The sequence below is a fragment of the Phodopus roborovskii genome, unplaced genomic scaffold (assembly GCF_943737965.1).
Source record: "Phodopus roborovskii unplaced genomic scaffold, PHOROB, whole genome shotgun sequence".
NCBI classification, from domain to species: Eukaryota; Metazoa; Chordata; class Mammalia; order Rodentia; family Cricetidae; genus Phodopus; species Phodopus roborovskii.
In genome coordinates, this window is record NW_026126629.1 from 5,095,645 (window position 1) to 5,115,130 (window position 19,486).

A 19,486-nucleotide genomic window follows, 5' to 3' on the forward strand; every position below is an offset into this window, starting at 1 on the left:
TGTTTTCCATCAATTATTTGTTATTTATCTGATGTAAACATAAGACGCACTAATTAAAATGTATGCCTTTTTTATACAGCTTCTTGTCATTAAAGCCAATGAAAGCTTCCTGACGACCATAATGAAATAATTACGAGTGCCTTTAAGGATTCTCTTCAACAACACATGGTGGTACTGAGCTAAATGAAAACATCGGGAACTAGATTTTGTACCCTCCACTTCCATTTTAGCTAATTATCCCCACAAGCTTTCTGATGGGCCAGACCCTAAAATACCGTTTGAAGCTGAAAGGTCCTGCCCACCAGCAACCTTTTCATAATTATGGACTTTGATGACATAACAAAGGCCGTAGCTGTGGCAACCTTTAATATTTTTTGAGAAGAGGGAGTTATTATATTGCTTCCTCATTTGTTCTGAAAATTGGAAGAAAATTGGGATAAATGAGAGCCAGATCTCCCTTTACCCAGCGAACCGATGCACCTGTCCAGTCTCACCTGCTGTATTTTGAATTTGGTACAATTTTCATTTGTGGAAAAGCAGTAGTTAATACAGAACAACAAAGACACTGTTTTTGTTGGTTTGTTTGTGGCAGCCTTTAGAAGGGAAATGGGTAGCTCAGGCCACATCGCCCTCTTGATCCTGTACTCCCAATTTTTCTGCTTTCATCTCCAAGCACCCAAATTACCAAAACAAGCCCACCCCCAAGTCCGGGTCAAGATAGGGGAATAACTCCATGTTAAATTTTACCAAGGTGAGACCTTTAAAGATAAGTGTGCGCTCAGAAAATAGGACAGAGCCTTTCATTTGAACTTCCTTTACATCTCAAGGCAGATGTTTGGAAAAGCGAGTAACCAGAGTCTAAGTAAAAGGAAGAGGTAACGGGGGAGAAACGGTGGCGACCACCTCATCTGGCAGCAAATGAACTGGTCATGTGATGCCTACTGGGCTGGAAACTCCGAGCTGAAAAAAATAAATAGGAGTTCCAGGGATGGGTGCTAACAGTGTGAATTTCCTCACATTTTGGTTGAGGAGCTGGCAGGGTTTGTTGGCGGTTGGTATCTGCTGGTTCCTGGTTAGTCTTGGAAGACAAGAACCCCACACAGAACTGAAAATAACATCTCTCTTATTAAAATCCCCTTCTACCATCGAGTTATTCTTGTGGGGTGTCAGGGACATGGTCGACCACCACAACCCTTTTAACCTGAGATGTCTTTTTTCCCTCTCCAATGGGTTCTCTCCATTGGTGGCCCCACAGGCCTGGATTCTGGGGACTGGCTCAGCACGTGGTATATCTGGTCTGGCATCACTTCCTGTAATCCTGGCCTTTTTCTGCACAGGCCAGAGTCTTACCCAATTCACACCACGGCAGCGCTGCACCTAGCAAGGCTGACTGTAAGCAAACCCACAGTCCGATGCCTGCTCAAGCTCTAAGACAAGTAGAAAGCCCCAGATATCACCTCTCCGGCTCCTGGTTGTCAGGACTTGCAGCCTTTTCGTTTACAGAGGCTTGGGTAGGATGGGATTCAGATCTTTCATCATCTTCTTTTCTTTAATTTTTAATTGAAACAGGGTCTCACCATATGAGCCTGGCTGGACTGCAACTTGCTATATAGACCAGGCTGGCCTTGAACCAGAGATCTGCCTGCTTGTATCTCCCAAGTGCTAGGATTAAAGGTGCCCAGCAGATCTTAATGAGGAAGCAGGAAGCCAGGCATGAAAAGAGGATTCAGTGCAGCAGACTGACTGATGAGATGGTGTCACAAGATTTCGGACTAGAGTGGGTATGGGGAGGTTATCACACTTCCTGCTAACAGGAGGTGCTTAGAACACGCCACTTTCTGACAGGATCCCTATCAATCTGAAACCTGAGGTGACATCCTCCTCCTTCCAACACCTCAAAACTCAGCTTCCTAAAAGACAGGTACAGGGTTGGTAGACTGTGCTTGTAACCATTCAGCTGAATTCCATGCCCCTCCCCCACCCCACCCCGCTCACACCGGAAAGCAGAGCCTATCCTTGCAGAGCTAGCCTTGTATATACCGATTTACAATTGACTACAAAAGGAATCTGTGCTTGGAAGAATGACCCAGAAACACAATGCGATCCCCAGTTATAATGGAAAAATTAAGTTGTGAGCTCTCCGGTTATATTGACCATGGAATTGCAAGGCATTCTGCCCGTAGGTTCAAGGGGCAACTTAGGAGATGTCGTAACGGTGAACTATCTGGCATATTTCAGAGACTGACGTGGGAACTGCGGCAGAACATTTGAAATGGAGGTTTTCTAGAAACTCCAAGATAGATAATTGCCGTAACTGCCCTGTAATTTGAATGGCAAGATTCGACATCAATATCTTGGGAAAGGTTTCAAGCCAACATTTTTCTGATTAACCTTCATCATAAACTCCCATATCTGAAATAATCTATTTAATTGATAGTTAAGTGAATTTATATTCGAACATTTAAAGTATAAAAATGCCATTTAAGGTTGAATTTATTGGCACTTACATGCAGCTCAAACTCGGCACAATAATCTCTTCAAGAGCTTCTAAGGCCGTGGTCCTCAACCTTCCCAGCGCTGAGACTCTTTAACACAGTGCCTCGTGTGGTGGTGACCCCAACCATAAAATTATTTTCGTTGCCACTTCATAACTGAAATTCTGCTACTGTTATGAATCATAATGTAAACATCTAAGGTTTTAGATGGTCTTTGGCAACCTCTGGGAAAGAGTTGTTGGACTCTCAAAGGGTTTGAGACCCACAGCTTGAAAGCCACTGTTCTAAATGACCACTGTTTATATTGTTAGACCTGGGCTATTTGAAAAGGAGTTTCATGCCCAAGTTTTGAATTTCCATCATCCTCCCCGACACCAACTTCCTAGTTAAAAACTCCCCAGCCTTTTCCTTCAATGAACTTTTTAAATTTAAAGAATGATAAATTCCTTATGAGCAGAATTGATAATCTTTATCATTAATCATGTATCTCCTTTGTAGAGTAGAAGTTAATGACTTTGCTAGATATGTAAAAGAGAAAACTAAGGTTTTCTTTCTTTTACAGCCATTTCCCTGCTTAACATGTTGATGGTTAAAAAAAAAATATGCATCTGAAATCCAAAGAATATTGTTTCATTATTGTGATTTATTAGAAAAGAAAAACAAACTGGAAACAGAAAACCAGCATAGTATTTGCTGGTTCTGGATGGTCCAAAATGAGAAGAAAAACCTCATTCAGGTCAGCTAACCTGACAGAAACTGACATTATGCTCTCTCTCTCTCTCTCTCTCTCTCTCTCTCTCTCTCTCTCACACACACACACACACACACACACACACACACACACTCACACACACTAAGAAAAAAAAGGTCAGATTCAATACCAGAGCTTTCGATTCCTACTGGACAGTCAAATTCAAACCAGAGCTGCTCATCGGGTCCAAAAGAAAAGCACGTTAAGTAGGTCCAGGGGTGCCTGCCCCTCCCAGGACTTGGTTTGGGAATTCATCTTTTCTGGCAATAAAATTTAATTACTGCTCTTTTGTTTTCCTGCTCCTAATTTGCAAGCCCACCCATTTATCTGGAAATTGACAAAATTCTATAAATCCTCCTTTTTTTGAGACTGGGAAAGAAAACTTTGTGCATCTTTTGTTTCAGAATGACCCTGTGGTGCACTCTCTTTGAGATTTAAGCCTGAGTCCTCTTTCTTTTCTTCCTTCTGATGGTGTTACTTACCGAGTCATGCGGCTGAGCAGCAGAAAATTGTGTCCTACTTTAGAAAAACAATTGGGCCTTTTCACTGAAATATTTATTCAAAACACCGCTCAATTCATATGGCGGCTGTCATTCTTCATTGAGTCTGTCTGTCAGAAGGTAGCTTTGATTTTGCCATTTTGACCTCAAGTTATAGTTCACTAGGCGAGGGACTGCTTAGTACTTCAAATCTGGGTCTGGGGCTCTAAGAGGGGAGCTTCTATAGTACACATTGCTACTATTCATTTTAAAAATAATTTCTCCCGAATGGGAAAAAGCCTATTCAAAAAGAACATTTTTTTTTTCTGCCCTTTTGATGTGTTGAAAAGGGAGAACACAGGAAAATGGGCCAAAATGTTGTCACACTTATGATTTCGCCAAAGCAACTATATTTAGACTGAAAAATATCAAGATTTATCCTGTGCCCACAGAGCAATTGATGCAGAAAACATCTGGAGTTACCTAAAACCAAGAGAATCCAGGAGGCATCTGAATAGACACTTAGTGACCCGGATGCATGCCTTCCAGGATCCTCTTCTTTCTGTTATTTACACCACATTCCCTTAGTGGCCCCTAATCCTGATTTCCAATGTTTATACCAAACAATCCACAGGCCCTGTAACAAGCCAACAGCTGGCTGACATATCAGTTTTCTGTCTTTAGAATTAAAAGCAAAATAAAGGGAGTATTCTAACACTTTACAAAGTGACATTCTGGGGCTATTCTTATGTTCAAAGGTTTTTGAACACACTCAAAACCTAAGAAGGCTTACAAGGCTGGGGATAGTTTTGTGGGGAATTTAGTACCAGGTTTTCTTCTCTGCCCCACTGTTTCCTCTGTGTTAGAGCAAAGTTTGTCTGCACCTTTTCAAAACAGCCATTAGGTAAAATGGAAAACTAAGTCGGTGGGATTTAAGCTGTTACTTATGCAAACGTGGCTCTCATAGGGGTTTCGTTTCAAAAGCTTCAACATGGCATGACACAGACACTTGCTAGAACTTTTCTAAGAAGAATGTCTTATTTTCATTTATCCTCAAAAGATTCTAGACCAAAGGGAAGGGCTGGCATTCCGTGGTTTCTGGAGAACAGAGCCAGTCTGCAGGGCATGGGCAGTGTTGGTACTTGACTAGTGGGACTCCAACTTGGAGTGTGAGATTGAAACCCTAGCTGAAGCTGACCACAATGAGCACTGATTGCCTTGCTTACAAAAAATAAGACACTGGAATTTCAGCAACCCTTTTGTCAAACGCCTTTATTTACTTTGTCTAATGCAGGTTTCTTTGATTAGCTAAACCTTGCTGTTATCAACACTTTTTGCTTATCGGCTTGCCCTGGGCGAGTGACACATTCAGCACCAGCTCTCCCCAGATAAAGCAAATCCCTTGTTTAACTTGTTCAAGAACAAACAAAGCTTTCCCTCCACTCTTGCAACCCAACAGGCAGGTTAGGAAGGCTAATTGTAAACTGGAGAATTTCCACAAGTAACTCTGCTCCATATAATCTCTCTCTAGGACAGTTCTTTCTTTCCATTAAAAGTGTTTCAGGACAATCTTCTCTTCACAAGGGCCAGTTTCCTGGATCCCAACTAGAATGCCCACACTATTTTATTTGCTATGAATAGGAGGACCCACTAGTGGGTTGGAAAATATTTTTAACACTAAGTTTCTTTGCCTTCTCCCAAAAGAAAATGAACAACAAAGAGGAAAGAATATGACGAGGCAAGGCATTTCCTGGAGCTATATTCTTTTTGCCTGCATGTGGCTCTATGAATGTTAAGTTGGATGGCCAGGCTATTGGCATCAAATGGTTATTGATTTTCCAGCTACAAACCTGTTGATTTTCTGGCTCAAGAAGCAAGTCTTTTTATTTTTTCCCTTTCTGAAGAAAAGTTTCAGCGAGGTCATCTGACATGTGGCACTGCCCCCTACTCTACTTGCCTTTTTGCCTCTCTTTAGACAAGCCACCATGTTGTTACGGAAACTCAATTTCTTCTAGTTAAACTTTGACCTCTTTGAAAACAAAGATTTAAAATGTCATTTTCAGGCTAATGCTCCAATGAATTGTCAAATCAAGTACTAAAAACATTTTGATAGATAGATGAGCCATTTATCTAAATCACTGTCAGGGTGGCGAGGCATCCTGCAGGCTCCCACCACAGCCAGCCCTAGGTAGGATTTCCCAGGACTCCTGGTCATTTCTCAGGCCTGAAGCTGAGCTACTGTTGACTGATGGAGCCGAGGCACCATGTCAGCATCAGATAACCAAACAGTCAATATTGTTTTTAAAAATGAGGCTACCTCATTTAGATTTCTTTTCCTTTAACTGAAATCCAGACTCCTGGCTGAATTGTAAGATATGGAAATAATGAATGACCAGCCCAAGGGGTGTTGGTGACCAGAAGTTCCCTAGCAAAACAGCAACTTCTTAGACCAACAAAGTGACTTGGAGAGGCGGTAGTGGGGTCAATGCTAAGACATACTGCTTTTGCTCAGCGAAGGGAATGAGGGAGGCAGCATCCTATACCATCCTGCCCTGTGAATTAGGAACTCTAGGGGCAACCGCCGTCATAAGGTTGCATTTCTTGAAGGGACGATGTCATATTTTAATTACTCATGTACTGCTGGAATACACAAGTGTTACTAGGTTCATCGCTAATCCCAGCCAAGTTAAACACCCTCTGCACCCATTTAACACAAACTGCACGGTGTGTCAGGTTGCACTACTTGAAGAATGCTTCAAAGTCTTGTGGCCACCTTCTATTTTCCCCTTCTCTCTGTACATATTTTAAAAACTATTTTCAAGAGAGAATAGAGTGGTAAAGTAGAGCAGGGGCATGTTTCTAGGGAAGAAAACCTCCAAGAGGGAATTTCAGCAGAGATGGAATCCATATGCATGCCAGCCGATCACACCCTTCAGCATTAAATCATTAAACCCTTTGTCTTGCCACCATCGCACTTTATTCCAGTGTCTTTATTGCATGCAAGAGAGACATTTTTTTTTCTTTGTAGAAGAAAGAAAAAAATAATAAACCTACATTGAGCAGTGTGCCGGTGCTGCCATTCGGCCTGGGTGAATCCACTGAGGCAGGCTTTGAGAGCCTTTTCCTGCAGCATGCAGGAGGACGGGCTCGCGGTGTAGAAATCCAGGATCTGCCCGGGACTCACTGACAGAACATCCATACAGTCAAACATGATCTCTCCGCACCGCGCTCTGCAAAAGTGCTTATCCTCTAGGTGTGGAGGCGAGCGGCACAGAAAAGTCCACGAACTCCATCAAACTCTGCCCCTTTTTTGGCACGTAGGCTGTTGGTCTTTTTCCCAGCCCCGAATCATGAATTATGACAGACAAGCCAGCTAAAAGCCTGTAATTGATCCAAATGATCATTTACCATTTTCCAGGCTCGCTCGGCCGATCCAGCCGGGGCGGGGGTTCCCGCACCGATCACAAGTTCTCCCTTCCAGGCGACGCCCGCGCAGGCCTCCGGGAACGCGCGGGTCCTATCCCGCCGGTGCCCAGATGCGCCCTGCCCGGGTGGCTCGCGTCCTCCGCATCCCAGTCCAGCGGCCGCGGCGCAGGGGAACTCTGGTCCCCCCTTTGGCAAAGAATAGACCCTCCTGCCTCCGAGCAGCTCACTTCCTACCACTTCTGTCACACGGAATGAAAGATTGAATTGCCTAATATATGCGAGTGAACTTTCGGTGAACCCTTCCCGGGCTGCTAACCTTCAAATGACCCAACCAGTCTGACATCACCAACTCCCAGGATTCTCACAGCGCTTAAAAACTCCCAGCAGCCCTGCAAGAGCCGGCAGCCAGCGAGGCCGCGGCCAGCCGCGCGGTGCTCCCCATGGCTCAGCTTGCAAACAATGCCAGGAGCGCAGGGAGGAGCGGGAGCGCGGCTGCGGTTTGCGCCTTTTCATCTGCTCGGCGCTGGCGGGGAGACCCTAGCCCCCATCCCACCTCTGAAATTCCTCCCTGCTCCGCTATGCCTGGCAAAGCTCTTGCAACTTAGGTATCTTTCCACTTCTGTAAAAGCATTCTCGGCAAGCCCCGAACTGCAGATCAGCGGCCCCGCCACCCCTCTCTGAAGGAAGACTCACGTCCCGGGAAACTTTCCATTTTGTTCGCAGATCTTTTCCTTCTTTTTATCTTTCTTCTTCTTATTTGTTTGTTTATATTTTTTAAACACCCCCTCCCACCTCCTCCCTCTCGTGGAGGCTCTAGCTGAAGGGGTTGCTCTAGCTCCGGAGGGGGTTGGGAAGGACCTTCTGGGATCTACTTCGATTTAAAAAATCCCCTGCAGGCTGAAACACCTAGAACAGTTACAAATTAGTTACTTCACTTTCCGTTCTTCTCTTCTCCCTCACTACTATTCACCCCTTGCAAATCCCTTTCACAAACACACAGAGAGAAAAGTGAGAGACAGAAATGAGAGACCAAGTGGTGTGTGTGTGTGTGTGCGCGTGTGCGCGCGGCGCGCGCGCGCGTCCGCCCGTGTGTGTGATGTGTAGATATGAGAATGAATTTTAGATTCTGGTTTAGTGGTTGGAGAAAACACAGCAGCTCTGCCACTGGCTGGCTGTGTCTAGGAAGACACTGACATTCTCTAGGACTCAGTTTTCTCTGCCGTATAATGGATCTGTGCAATACTGCCCACAGGATGAAAATACTACCTGTAAGTCCTCAGTATACACAGGAAAGAGACACCAACTGTGTCTCTGCCTCTGTTCCAGCTGTGGGACTTCTGCCAGGAACACCTAGACTTGACCAGGCCACTGGTTCCTAGGTGGACAGACCTATGCTTCCTCTGAACCCATCCCAATGAATGTCTTGCTGTTCCCACAGTTCATGCTCATGGAGTGTGTTGGTGGCCTCTCCATCAAAAGCATGCTCCCACACATAATTAAATGCATATTTTGAAAACCGGGTAAGTATGAGGGATTTATATTTCTGCAAGCTAGGCTTTTCTCAGACCACCCCTGCCCAATCGCCCAATCTCCCCTGCTTTAAAAAAGAAAAGAAAAACCAAAACCCAAAAACCAAACAAACAAAAAAACAAAATGATTTTTTTTTCAGGTAAGAGGATTTCTTTTTTCTTTTTTTTAACCTGCTTACACCGACTCAGCCCAGAGGAAGGAGCAAGTTTTTAGCTGTTCTCAAAAAACCAGGGGCAATTGGTAGAGATGCAACCAGGCCAGCAGGGCTTTCAAAGGGAAGCCACCTGCAGCCAGTTTCCAAGTTCACCTGCTAGATGCAAGGCACAGGAAAGAAGATGCTAGGAGACCGGATTCCTCCTTCCTTCTCTTGTCTCCCTAGTAATTCCATGGAAAGCTGGCAAGGAGATGGGCAGGGAGGTCTGGGCTTCATTCCCGCTTTCTGGACAATGCCAGGGCAGATGTACAACGGCATACAGGGGAGTCTGTCAGGGGCACCCACCCTTGCTGAAATGCTTCTCTGACCAGTCAGCTGCTACATAGCTCCCGGTACAGCATGGAAGCATGCACCATGCTCCCTCATTGAGGCAGCTTGCCGTGCAAGAAGGTATGCTAAACCTGCAGCTCAGGAGCTGTTTTCACCTCAGCTTTTGCCATTGAAAAGTCTAGTGCTAGAAGGGTGAGATTTCACTGAAAGTGTAGGCTATTTCTCTCTCCTTTGTGCAGCCATCCATCTTCCAACAGGGTTTTATTATTAGAAACCCTTCAACTACAAAGAAAACACCCATCCTAAGTGTGGAAGCACATGGAAATTTATAAAACAAACACTTAACACACCATCATTGAACAATCCCAAAGATAGAAAACACTGGGTTCTGTGTGTATTTCAGCTTGGCCCAAGAGACTTATTGCCCCAAATGCTTCCTTAAGTTCTCTGGTTCCCTGGAAAGAGAGTCACTCATGCTTGGTACTGAAGGTAGAGGGAAAGGTATGGACATAGGGAAGAGGAAGCAGTTGAATTGCAGTAAAATGTAAGAGGTGAGAAAGCTTGGTATCATGGCAGATGCATGTGTCACATGCCCTCTTATAGGAGGCTGCTAGACTTTTTTGCTGGTTGTGTCCCTAAGTGCAGGGAGGCACTGATCACAGAGAAGAGAGGATGAGGCACCAGGGAATGAATCCCCAATTCTCTTCATTGCCAGCCCCTTCTAAAAGGGGAGGAACCACTCACAAAGATCTTCTATAAATATACTACTGCACAATACCCTCACCATCCCTATTCTCTCTCTCTCTCTCTCTCTCTCTCTCTCTCTCTCTCTCTCTCTCTCTCTCTGTATGTGAGTGTGTTGCTAAAAGTTTTTCCCATTTGGGAAACCTAAGCCTGCCTAACCCTTCTCCTAAAACTAAGGTTTCAATGACAAACAGGGGCACAATTCTGCTAAAGTTCACTCTGGGGAACTTTGAGCTGCCTGGTCTTCCTTACAGAGGTGAGAGGGTGCTCCTCCCTCAAGGTATCTCTCCTAGAAAGCCTGTACTCAGCAGAGATGAGGGCTGAGGGCTGGCCCATATCCCTATATACATTAGTCCTTCATCAGGCTCTGAGCATTTTAGGTGCTACACACAACAGGTGGTAGGGAGGGTGTGGTAACCCTCCCCAGCACTCCATGGCGGTGGAGGTTGTATTAGCAGCCAGCCAGCCCCACTGGGATGATCCTTTTGTAAGGGGCCACAGGATGGTACTTGATTGGCTGAGAGACCAGTCACTCGCTCTCTTTTGGGGTGTGGTGTGATATGTGTCTATGACTGGGGGATTTCTTCCTTTGCACAAGGATAATTTACATTTATAATCATCTTGAGATTCTTTTAATTGTAGGGAAATGAACTTGATCGGTATTTAAATCTTTGTGGATGGGATATTATGGGTTCCTTATAATGCAATGGGACTCACTAGTCAATTAATCATTCCTCATCATGGATTAATTACACTGGCAGCAAGGATTGAGGCAATTAGTAAGTGCTAATTCACAAAGCTGACTCACAAGTTAGCCACATTTCTTATCATTTCTTTGTGGGTAAATCTCATTCTTACTCCGTTTGGAAACATGATTCTTCCTCTGAAATCTTCCCAAGGAAAGCACCAAGGATCAATAGATTCTTTAAATATACATTAATGCGCTTATAATGATTAATGAATAGGGTAGAAAGCAAAAACCGAGCTAATTTGTTCACAGGGAAATGTAAATGATTGACACTCACTTTAAATCTGACTTAGTTAGAAGGAATCTTCACCAATATCTGCTTGTGGGGGCACCTATTGTAACCTGGACCATCTTTTCGGTTTTCTTTGCGTTTGATCAATGGTTTAATGAAAGTTTTCCCAATGAACAACGGGACAACAAACAAAAAACCAAAAACAAGCAAAAGTTTGAAAGCAAAATTCATTTTGTTTGAGAATCACCGTGTGTTTGTCCAAGTGACACAGCGCATTTGAAAACCATAATCATAAAACAGGAATTTATAGCCAGGGTTCAGGGTCTACATCTGTTTCTCTGGTTTTGAAGCAGCAATTACCCACTGGACAATCCTGAGCGAAACGCCATGAATCACACTCGGCAAACATGTCAGAGCCAGAGAGTTTGCTGAGGACAGGCCTCTGTGTGTGAGTGCCCTGGGCCAGCCTTGCAAACTGTGTGTGAGTGCTCGTGGCCAGACTTGCTCTCAGCTACTCATGCCAGACCCTTGTGAAGCCTAAGCTCCTCCAGACTACTGACACCAGAGCAGAATGATTGTTTAAAAAAGGCATGCACATCTATTTTTTTTAAAAAATGATTTTTGTTCTTATTTAATGTTTTTCTCCCCTTAGAGGATTTGCATATGGTGCTGTTGGCAGAGTACTTGCCTAGCCCTGGATTTGATCCCCAGCACCATGTAATAGGGTGTGGTAATGCATACTTGGTAAGTAGAGGAAGGAGAGCAGGGCTTCAAGCTCATGCTCAGCTTCAAACTCAGTTGTGGGTCAGCATGGGATACATGAGACTCTCTCCCCAAACAAAGCCAGAACATTGCTTTCCTATGGACTCTGACCCCTCTTGCTCTGTTGCCTTTTCAATGTGCAGAGAGAATACACTTGCACTGTGTCATAACTCAGTGGTACAAGCTCCACTCACTTCCTTCAGCTTCAACACTCAGTACTGAGCAGGAAGAAGAAAAGGCAAATGCTGAGTGATGTATATGTCTCCTCAGGGAGGCTGAGGCAGGGGTGTGGCTAGCACAATGTTAAACCCAAGGCCTTCCCAGGGCGTGTCCTACCAGCCATGCTAGTTTTCTCAGGCTTTGGCAGCTTGCTGAAGTCTCTCTGGCTGGCCTGAAGTGCATACAAACGAATAATGTGTTTGCAGATGTGTTAAATGGAAACGTATTTACACAACCTGATGGTGAGCTAGGATTGGCCCATGACTTGTCTGTGCCCTGTGTTCTCAGTCTTTCAGAATTTTAGTAAACTCTACATCGCCTTGTCTGTTGGTATACGGGTTAATTTTCCTAACTCTGCATCACCTGTCTCTGTTGGTTTAAGGGTTAGAAATACACACATGGATCTTTTGTGTGTTTTTTGTCTTTTGCTTTGGAGTGCTATGATGAAGCCCACGGCCTAACATGCTGATAAAGCACCATTGAGTCATATCCTAAACCCACACCTCATGCATGCTAGGCAAGCACTCGACCTCTGACCTGCATCGCAGCTCCACATCCACACTGTGGCTTTGTTAACATCCTCATCTTCCTTCTTCTTTGAAAGCATTTTCCAGTTTGAACTTGTTCGCACCATGAATCATGTGGCATTTATTATGTCCTTCATGTAGAGTGTTTTATAATGCTTTACCCAGCACATCTTTCTTTTTTCGCCTCATGGTTTCTCACTTGTCCCTGTTCTTGGGTCCCTCTGAGGAATGCTCACGGATTCTCCACCTTTAAAGCATACACCACAGCTCAGCACACTGGCACTGCCCACAACCCTGCACCCTGAAAGCTGAGGCAGGAAGATTGATGTTCCCCTGGGTTACAAGACCCTGTCTTTAAACCTAATCAAACAGACAAAGGCAAAACAAAAACAAAAAAACAAAAAACAAAAACAAAAAAAAAAAAAAAAAAAAAAAAAAAAAAAAAAAAGGAAAAACAGCCCAGAGGCCCTGTTCTTTCCTGTCTGCCAACCCTGCTTCCTACCCCACATTTTCATTAACACCCCGCACTATGGCAGCATTAGGGACAGGAAGAATGGAGAAATTAGTGTCTTACATACCAATGGCGAGTATTACTTTGCTTGATTTTATTTTGGGGAGGTGTGTGTGTGTGTGTGTGTGTGTGTGTGTGTGTGTGTGTTTCAATGTTTTCCAAGGAGTTAAAGTGAGATGAGCCACCTAGACAGGTGAGTGATCAGAAGTGCAGCCAGATTCTTTAGAAGGCCTGTTTAGGATGGAGTACGATGTTTTAGGATCATGGTGGTAATAAAGGCTCCCTCTCAACTGCTTCCTATACTTCTTGGTCAGCATGGCCTCTTCAGACATCATATGCATTATCCAAATAGTCCTCAGTCCTTAAACTGTGCTGTCTAATTCAAGTGAAACAATTAAGAACTCAGTCCCTCAGTCCCTAAGTGCTCAGAAGTCCCAGCTAGTGACCACCATGTTAACAGTCCAGTGCAGACATAAGGCACCACTGTTCAAAGTTCTGCCGGGGTCAGGCTAATGTGTAAAGAGGCAGTGTCGAGAGGCAGGCACTGAGTGTAGTCTGTGTAGGTGTAGCCAACTTCTTGATGTCTGATCCCAAGCCAGCCAAGTCTCCTACTCTCTGCAAGCTTAACATTCTCTCCTATGCAATGCAGACTAAACTAATACACCTCAGAGGGTGGTGGCACATAAACAAATGATATGATGTGACTTAGAACATTGTCTGCAAACTTTGAAAATGCCAGTGTAAGTTCTACAAGGAGAAAGTATGACCAGGGACACACCGCCTGCTGCTCCCCCGAATGTGGGACATAGGTCTTGAGAATCTTACCAGAGTAGAAGTTTGCAGAAGGTGTCCAGGCCTGTGAGAGCAAGACACATTTCTAGGAGTTTCTGTACATGTCTGCTTAGCACAGTATAGTTGGTGCTGAGGCAGTCCCTGTGAATGGGCTCTCTAAGTTATGACATCTCATCTTAACGTTTTTTAGGTTTACTGTGGTGCAAGCTATACTTGCAATTTTGAAGTTTGATCTTTTCCTGGACTAGCAATGTGCAGTAAGATATTTTCCTGAGACAGGTCTTTGCTACGTATCCCAGGCTGGCCTGAGCTCATAATCCTTCTGCCGGTACCTTCCAAGTTCTGGGATGACAGGTAGGTTCCCTATGTTGGGCTGCCAACACTCCCTTCCTACACAGGGCAGTAGTGGCATATTAAAGCTTCCCATTTGCTACAGATCACGAGGGAAACACAGGGAAACACATGAGCCTCTGCCTTGTGCTAAATTGCTAAGCTGTGATTATAGAGAAGCGAGTTGTGTGAAGTGTATTCTTGATACACTGTATTTTCAGCTTCTGAAGGCTCATCAGGAGAGAGCCCCACTCAAATCAAGGGGTGTCTGCATTATATGGTCCCTTCTGCTTATAGCACACATCCTAAATTAGGGTGAAAATGAGAGATTAGAGTCCCCTGTACTTCTGGGAGAGGTAGGAAGCAGATGACAAGACTTGTTGTTTTCTGCAGGTGTGTTCAGTCTCAGGAACTTAACACCAACTATGGTTAATTAAGTGGCAATGATATTAGGTAAGATAGAAGATTAGCATAATTTTTCTATCTCATTTATCTATCCACTCACCCGCTGTCCATCCAGTGCACTTACTCACTCCTCTGAACATCTCATCTGTCTTTTTACTCATCTGCCTGCCTGTGATGACTACTCTTGGTTGTCAACTGGACTACACCTGGAATTAACTAAAACACATTGGACTGGGTTCACCCGGGAAGCATTTTTTCCCTTGATGAGATAATTTGAAATGAGAAGACCCACTTTTAATCCAGATATTTCTATATTTCTAGGTGAGAAGACACAACTTTAATCTGGCCCACACCTGCTGGCAGCCCAATATAAAGAACATGGAAGGCGGAGGCTTGCTCCCTTTGCCTGATTGTGTTCACTCTCCCTAGCAAGTCTGTTTCTTCACTGGCATTAGATCCTACTTCTTCAGATCCCAGCATGTACTGAAGATCAACTGAGACATCCAGCCCTGTGGACTGAACAAATACTGGATTCTTGGAGCTCCTGTTGATTGTTGGAGTAGTTGAACCACAGCTTATAAACCATTGCGTACACACACACACACACACACACACACACACACACACACTGATCTCTAGATAACCTTGACTAATATACCTGATATTCACCCACCACTTTGTAATGCATTTACCTACCCACCCAGCTATCTATCCATCCATCCATCCATCTATGCACCAGCCCATCATTTTCCCATAATTTAACCACCATGGATGAGCAAAGTGACTTTTAGGAGGGCAACATATAAGGCTGGCAGCAAGATATCTCAGATCACACTTTCCCTTGTTCTAGAATCCTTAAAAAGAACTTTCTGAAAAGATATGGAGGCAGAGGCAAGGCTAAGGGCATTAGTCCCGGGATTTAGTTAAACAAGATTGGTAAATCAGGCCGTGATGGAAAGGGCCCATAAGGTCTAGCCTAGCGCCAGGGTCTACACTAATGAAGTCAGTTCTGTGGACAAAACCAAAGATTCTGAGTAGAGGGAAGCCAACGACATTAAGGATTTCTTCATACACTGCTAGTAAAAATACTTCAGAGAAGGGTACAGAGGGAATGAAGTTCATTCTAGTGTCTGACACAGGCAAGGGCAAATAAAAAAATCTCAAGGTGATTGAGCAGGAACTATCAGAATACAATGAAGGCAATGAAGTCACGGAGAAATTCCTGAGGAAGTTCTGAGGGGCAGATGATGATAGGTAGAGTCATGTCACACACATACATGGAATGGTAAGAGAACGCATTCTTCAGAAGAAAAATCTCTCTGTCTCTGTCTCTGTCTCTGTTTCTTGCTTCTTTGCTCAGACTATAGGGTATAAAGCAATCTTCCTTATTTACCTGGGGCTAGAGCTTGGAAACCTTTTGTGAGGACAGTGCTAAAGTTAGCTTGTGGCCTGTGGTGGCTTGAATAAGAATGACTTGAATACTTAGTCATCAGGGCCTTGTTGGAGGAAATGTGTCACTGGGGCTGGAGGTTTCAAAAGCCCAATCCAGACTCAGTGCTGCTCTTTTCCTTTGGATCTGGATCTAGAACTCTCAGCTCCTTCCTTGCCTATATGCTTCATGCTCCCCACCGTGATGACAATGCACTAAGCGTCTGAAAATGAAAGCAAGCCCAGTTAAATGCTTTCTTTCATGGTGCCACATGTGTACAGGAGCCTGAAGAGGTCAGAAGAGGGTATCATTTCCCCTGGAGTTGACTTACAGGTGGTTATGAGCTGTTCTGGGGGTGCCAGGAACTGAACCCTGGTCCTCTGCAAGATCAATAACTGTTCTTAATGGCTGAGGAATCACTCTAGTACAACAAATACAGGAGGAGCAAGAAAAACAGCAGGAGTAATATGAGCTACTCACTGATGTTTTAGCAGAGTGTGGAGACAAAATGTCAGAGGCAAGGCCAACAGCATGGAGAGCTGGCTCTGGAGTGCACACCCAGGGCTGCCTAATGAAATTTAAGGGCCAGGGTCCAGAAGTTTTGGATGAAGGCTCACAGGCATTCCCCCTGTACACTGCAGCATCAGCCCTTTCATCCGGTGACTGCTGCTTAGTGTCCTCCATGAGGTGTATAGAGCTGAGATTCAGGCAGGTTCTTCAAGTCTAGTGCCTGACCAAGTTTGACTCTGGGCTTCCCTTTGTTCCTTCAGAATCCAGCTACAGTTCCACCGAGGGAAACAGCTTTCATCCAGACTATTGACAGTTCAGGGCACATGTCTGGAACTTATAGAAGAAAATACAGAAAACATATATATAACACATAAGATAAAATAAAGGAATTTTAAAGTTCATGAATAAAATCTTAAAATTAATTAAAATAAATATTAAAATTCATGAAAAACTACACATCTTCTTCTCACCCCTAATCGGTAAAGAGTTTGAAATGGGGATGTCACCCAAGGCAATAGATCCATGAAAAGATGCCATACATAATTAATCATTAGAAAAACAAAAATTAAAGTTAACGAGGGCTGGAAGCATGGTACCATAAATACAGTGCTGGCCTTACCAGAATGGGACCTGAATTCCAACCCTAGAGGCCACGTAAAAAGCTAAGTATGGTTGCGTTAGTTTGTACCAGGGAGGTAGAGAATCATTGTGGTTTCCTGGCTAACTGGCCTGTGAGCCCTAGGCCAAGGAGAGAAGCTATCTCAAAACACTCTGGCAGCTCCTGAAGAATAACATCCCAGGTTGTCCTCTGGCTCCCACATACACATGCACATACATGTACACACAGGTGTGCATGCAGACACACAGAGTACTGCCACAGAGCACAGGGATGAATGAACCTGACCTGTGTATGGACAAGTGTCAGAAACAGTGCTGTGTGAAGGAAGCTAGAAACTCACAAAAAGCACAACTCTATTCTTGCAAAATCAAGAAAAACGTCTAATTGATCTCTGTGATTAGAACTTGGGATGCTGGTGAGGAGCAGGTTGAGACTAGAAGAAAAGCGGGCTCTGACATGCTCAGTTTCTTGACCTAGATGAATGTTTGTGTTCACTCGTTATAAAAAAAAAAAAATCCAGGTCTGTCTTGATGATGTGTGTACTTTTTCTCATAAATGTCATTTCAATAAGAGTGTTTAGTTAATAAGTAAAGAGTGGAGGGAGCAGGTGACTCACAGATTGTTAAAAACCCTCACCTGGTTCCTAAGCTTAAACGTTTGAAAGCAACTACTCCAAGCAACGGTGTAAGAGGTGAAAGCCCCTAGCAGGAGCACTATAGCCAGCACCGACTATTCATTCTAAAGTACAGAGAGCATGTGACAAAACCTCATGCTAGTAGCCATGGAACTAGGTCCCCTTGGTTAGTAGCAAGAGATAATAATACTTTTAAAAACACAAAGCCTAAATATATTATCAAAACATTAATTTTTTTTACATTTTAAATTAATATCTGAGAAAGAAAAAGCAGACAAAGACACGAATGAGGAACAGGGAACAAAAGGAAAATTAAATGTGTTTTTTCTTCTAGGTAATTGTCCACTACCAATTCCCCACCAAGAAGCGCCTTGACCCGAGGGCATTATTAGAAGCTACTAAAGGCCATTAGGCAATATAGCATAGTTACTGGGAGTAACCCTATCTGTGATTCCTTCAACATGGCTTCTCTTGCTATTCCTGGGTGACAGATAATTTTCAATATCAGCTTCTGTCCCAGGCCATTCCTCCCCAGAGACCCCTTTCTCCTTTTACAGAGTTACCTCTCTCCCTGTTACACTGGAGGAGCATTTTGGTAGGTCTACAGACATCTCATCTATGGTTGTCCAGTCAAAGTCGGCTCTCCTTCCCAGAGCCACTGCAGCAGACAAAATGACATGGCAGTGTCTTTGAAGGGAAGGCCTTGATTCAAAGTGTTGACTCTCAACTAGGCAACATGAATCCTGGAGTGTTCAGAGTCTTTGGAAAGACTCTAAACTTTGTTTTTTTACAGGGCCATCCCTGGCACTGGCACTTTGCCCATCTTATCCTCTAGTGTGGGCAGGCCACAGCTTTGATATATTAAAATACAAATGACTCCATCATGAATGGCCTTCCTTTGTGTCTTCCTCCATGTTTTCTCCGTGCTAGGCCCATCTTCAGGCTTTGCACAGGTAGATTTTGCTCTCTATTGGCTCCACAGCAGGCTCTGGGATGTGCTGGGTTGGGGGCAGTATTAAACAATGCACTGAGATCACTGACTTGGAGACACAGCTCTGATCACTATGAAAATTGTTCGGATGCCTCAGTCAGGTCTTGACTTCTTGCGTCAAATGTAAACCTGACCTTTGCCTGCTGTGCAGCAAATATTTACCAATGACCCTCTGAAGCGGTGGGGTGGGGGAGGGAAAAGCCCTGTCCGGTGCTGCTCCCAGAATCCCATGGTGTCAGTATTCTGACTAAGGTCAGTTTCAGGAATGCAATAGTGTGACATTACTGGCTCTGGAGTTGAGAGGGGACACCAAAAAATTAACTGCAAAATGTAAAAACAAATTACATAGGTGAGGCTGTCAGATTTCTACTTACACAGCCCATTTTCTTTTTTGCTAGGTGGCTCCAAAAGGTTTCAGGGGACCATAAACAAAGTAAGAACAAACAAACTAATCCTAAACTCATATGGCAAAGAAATTGGCACCACTAGGCTCAGATAAGAAGAGAATAAAGACAAGAAGCAAATCAAATAGTGCCTGTTGATACTGGGTGGAATGTCTGGATAAAAGAGCTATCATTTTTCTGGGGGAGCAACACGGCATGGCTATGTGTTCCTGGCATTTACCCCACCACTGGCTTGAGAGAGAACACGACAGACAGATGTGTAATACCAAGGAAGAACAGACCCTGCCAGATATATGACACTAAGGACAAGTGCTCTGGATGTGTGACACTGAGGAAGGCTGTCCCTTACCATTTGATTCCCACAGTGGAAACAAGCTAGCAGTTCAGGTCTCACTTGGTGTTTGTTATTCAGAGAAAGGAACACCACTGTGACTGATGCCATCAGCCATTTTCAGGTCTAGAGC

The 19,486-nt window shown here is 44.1% G+C and overlaps 1 protein-coding gene across 3 annotated transcripts in view; it reads right to left on the reverse strand.

The window, feature by feature from the left end:
• Rarb (retinoic acid receptor beta) overlaps positions 1-19,486 on the reverse strand; it is a 327,357-nt gene that overhangs the window by 128,239 nt on the left and 179,632 nt on the right. The window contains exon 1 of one of the 3 annotated variants that reach the window (XM_051206801.1): positions 6,780-7,553. The exons of 1 other annotated variant lie outside the window; for it this stretch is intronic. In XM_051206801.1, coding sequence (XP_051062758.1) covers positions 6,780-6,936 — 157 coding nt within the window. In that variant the 5' untranslated portion in view covers positions 6,937-7,553. Of the gene's footprint in view, positions 1-6,779; positions 7,554-19,486 lie in introns of those variants that run through there. One more of the 3 variants, XM_051206803.1, reaches the window with a different exon arrangement.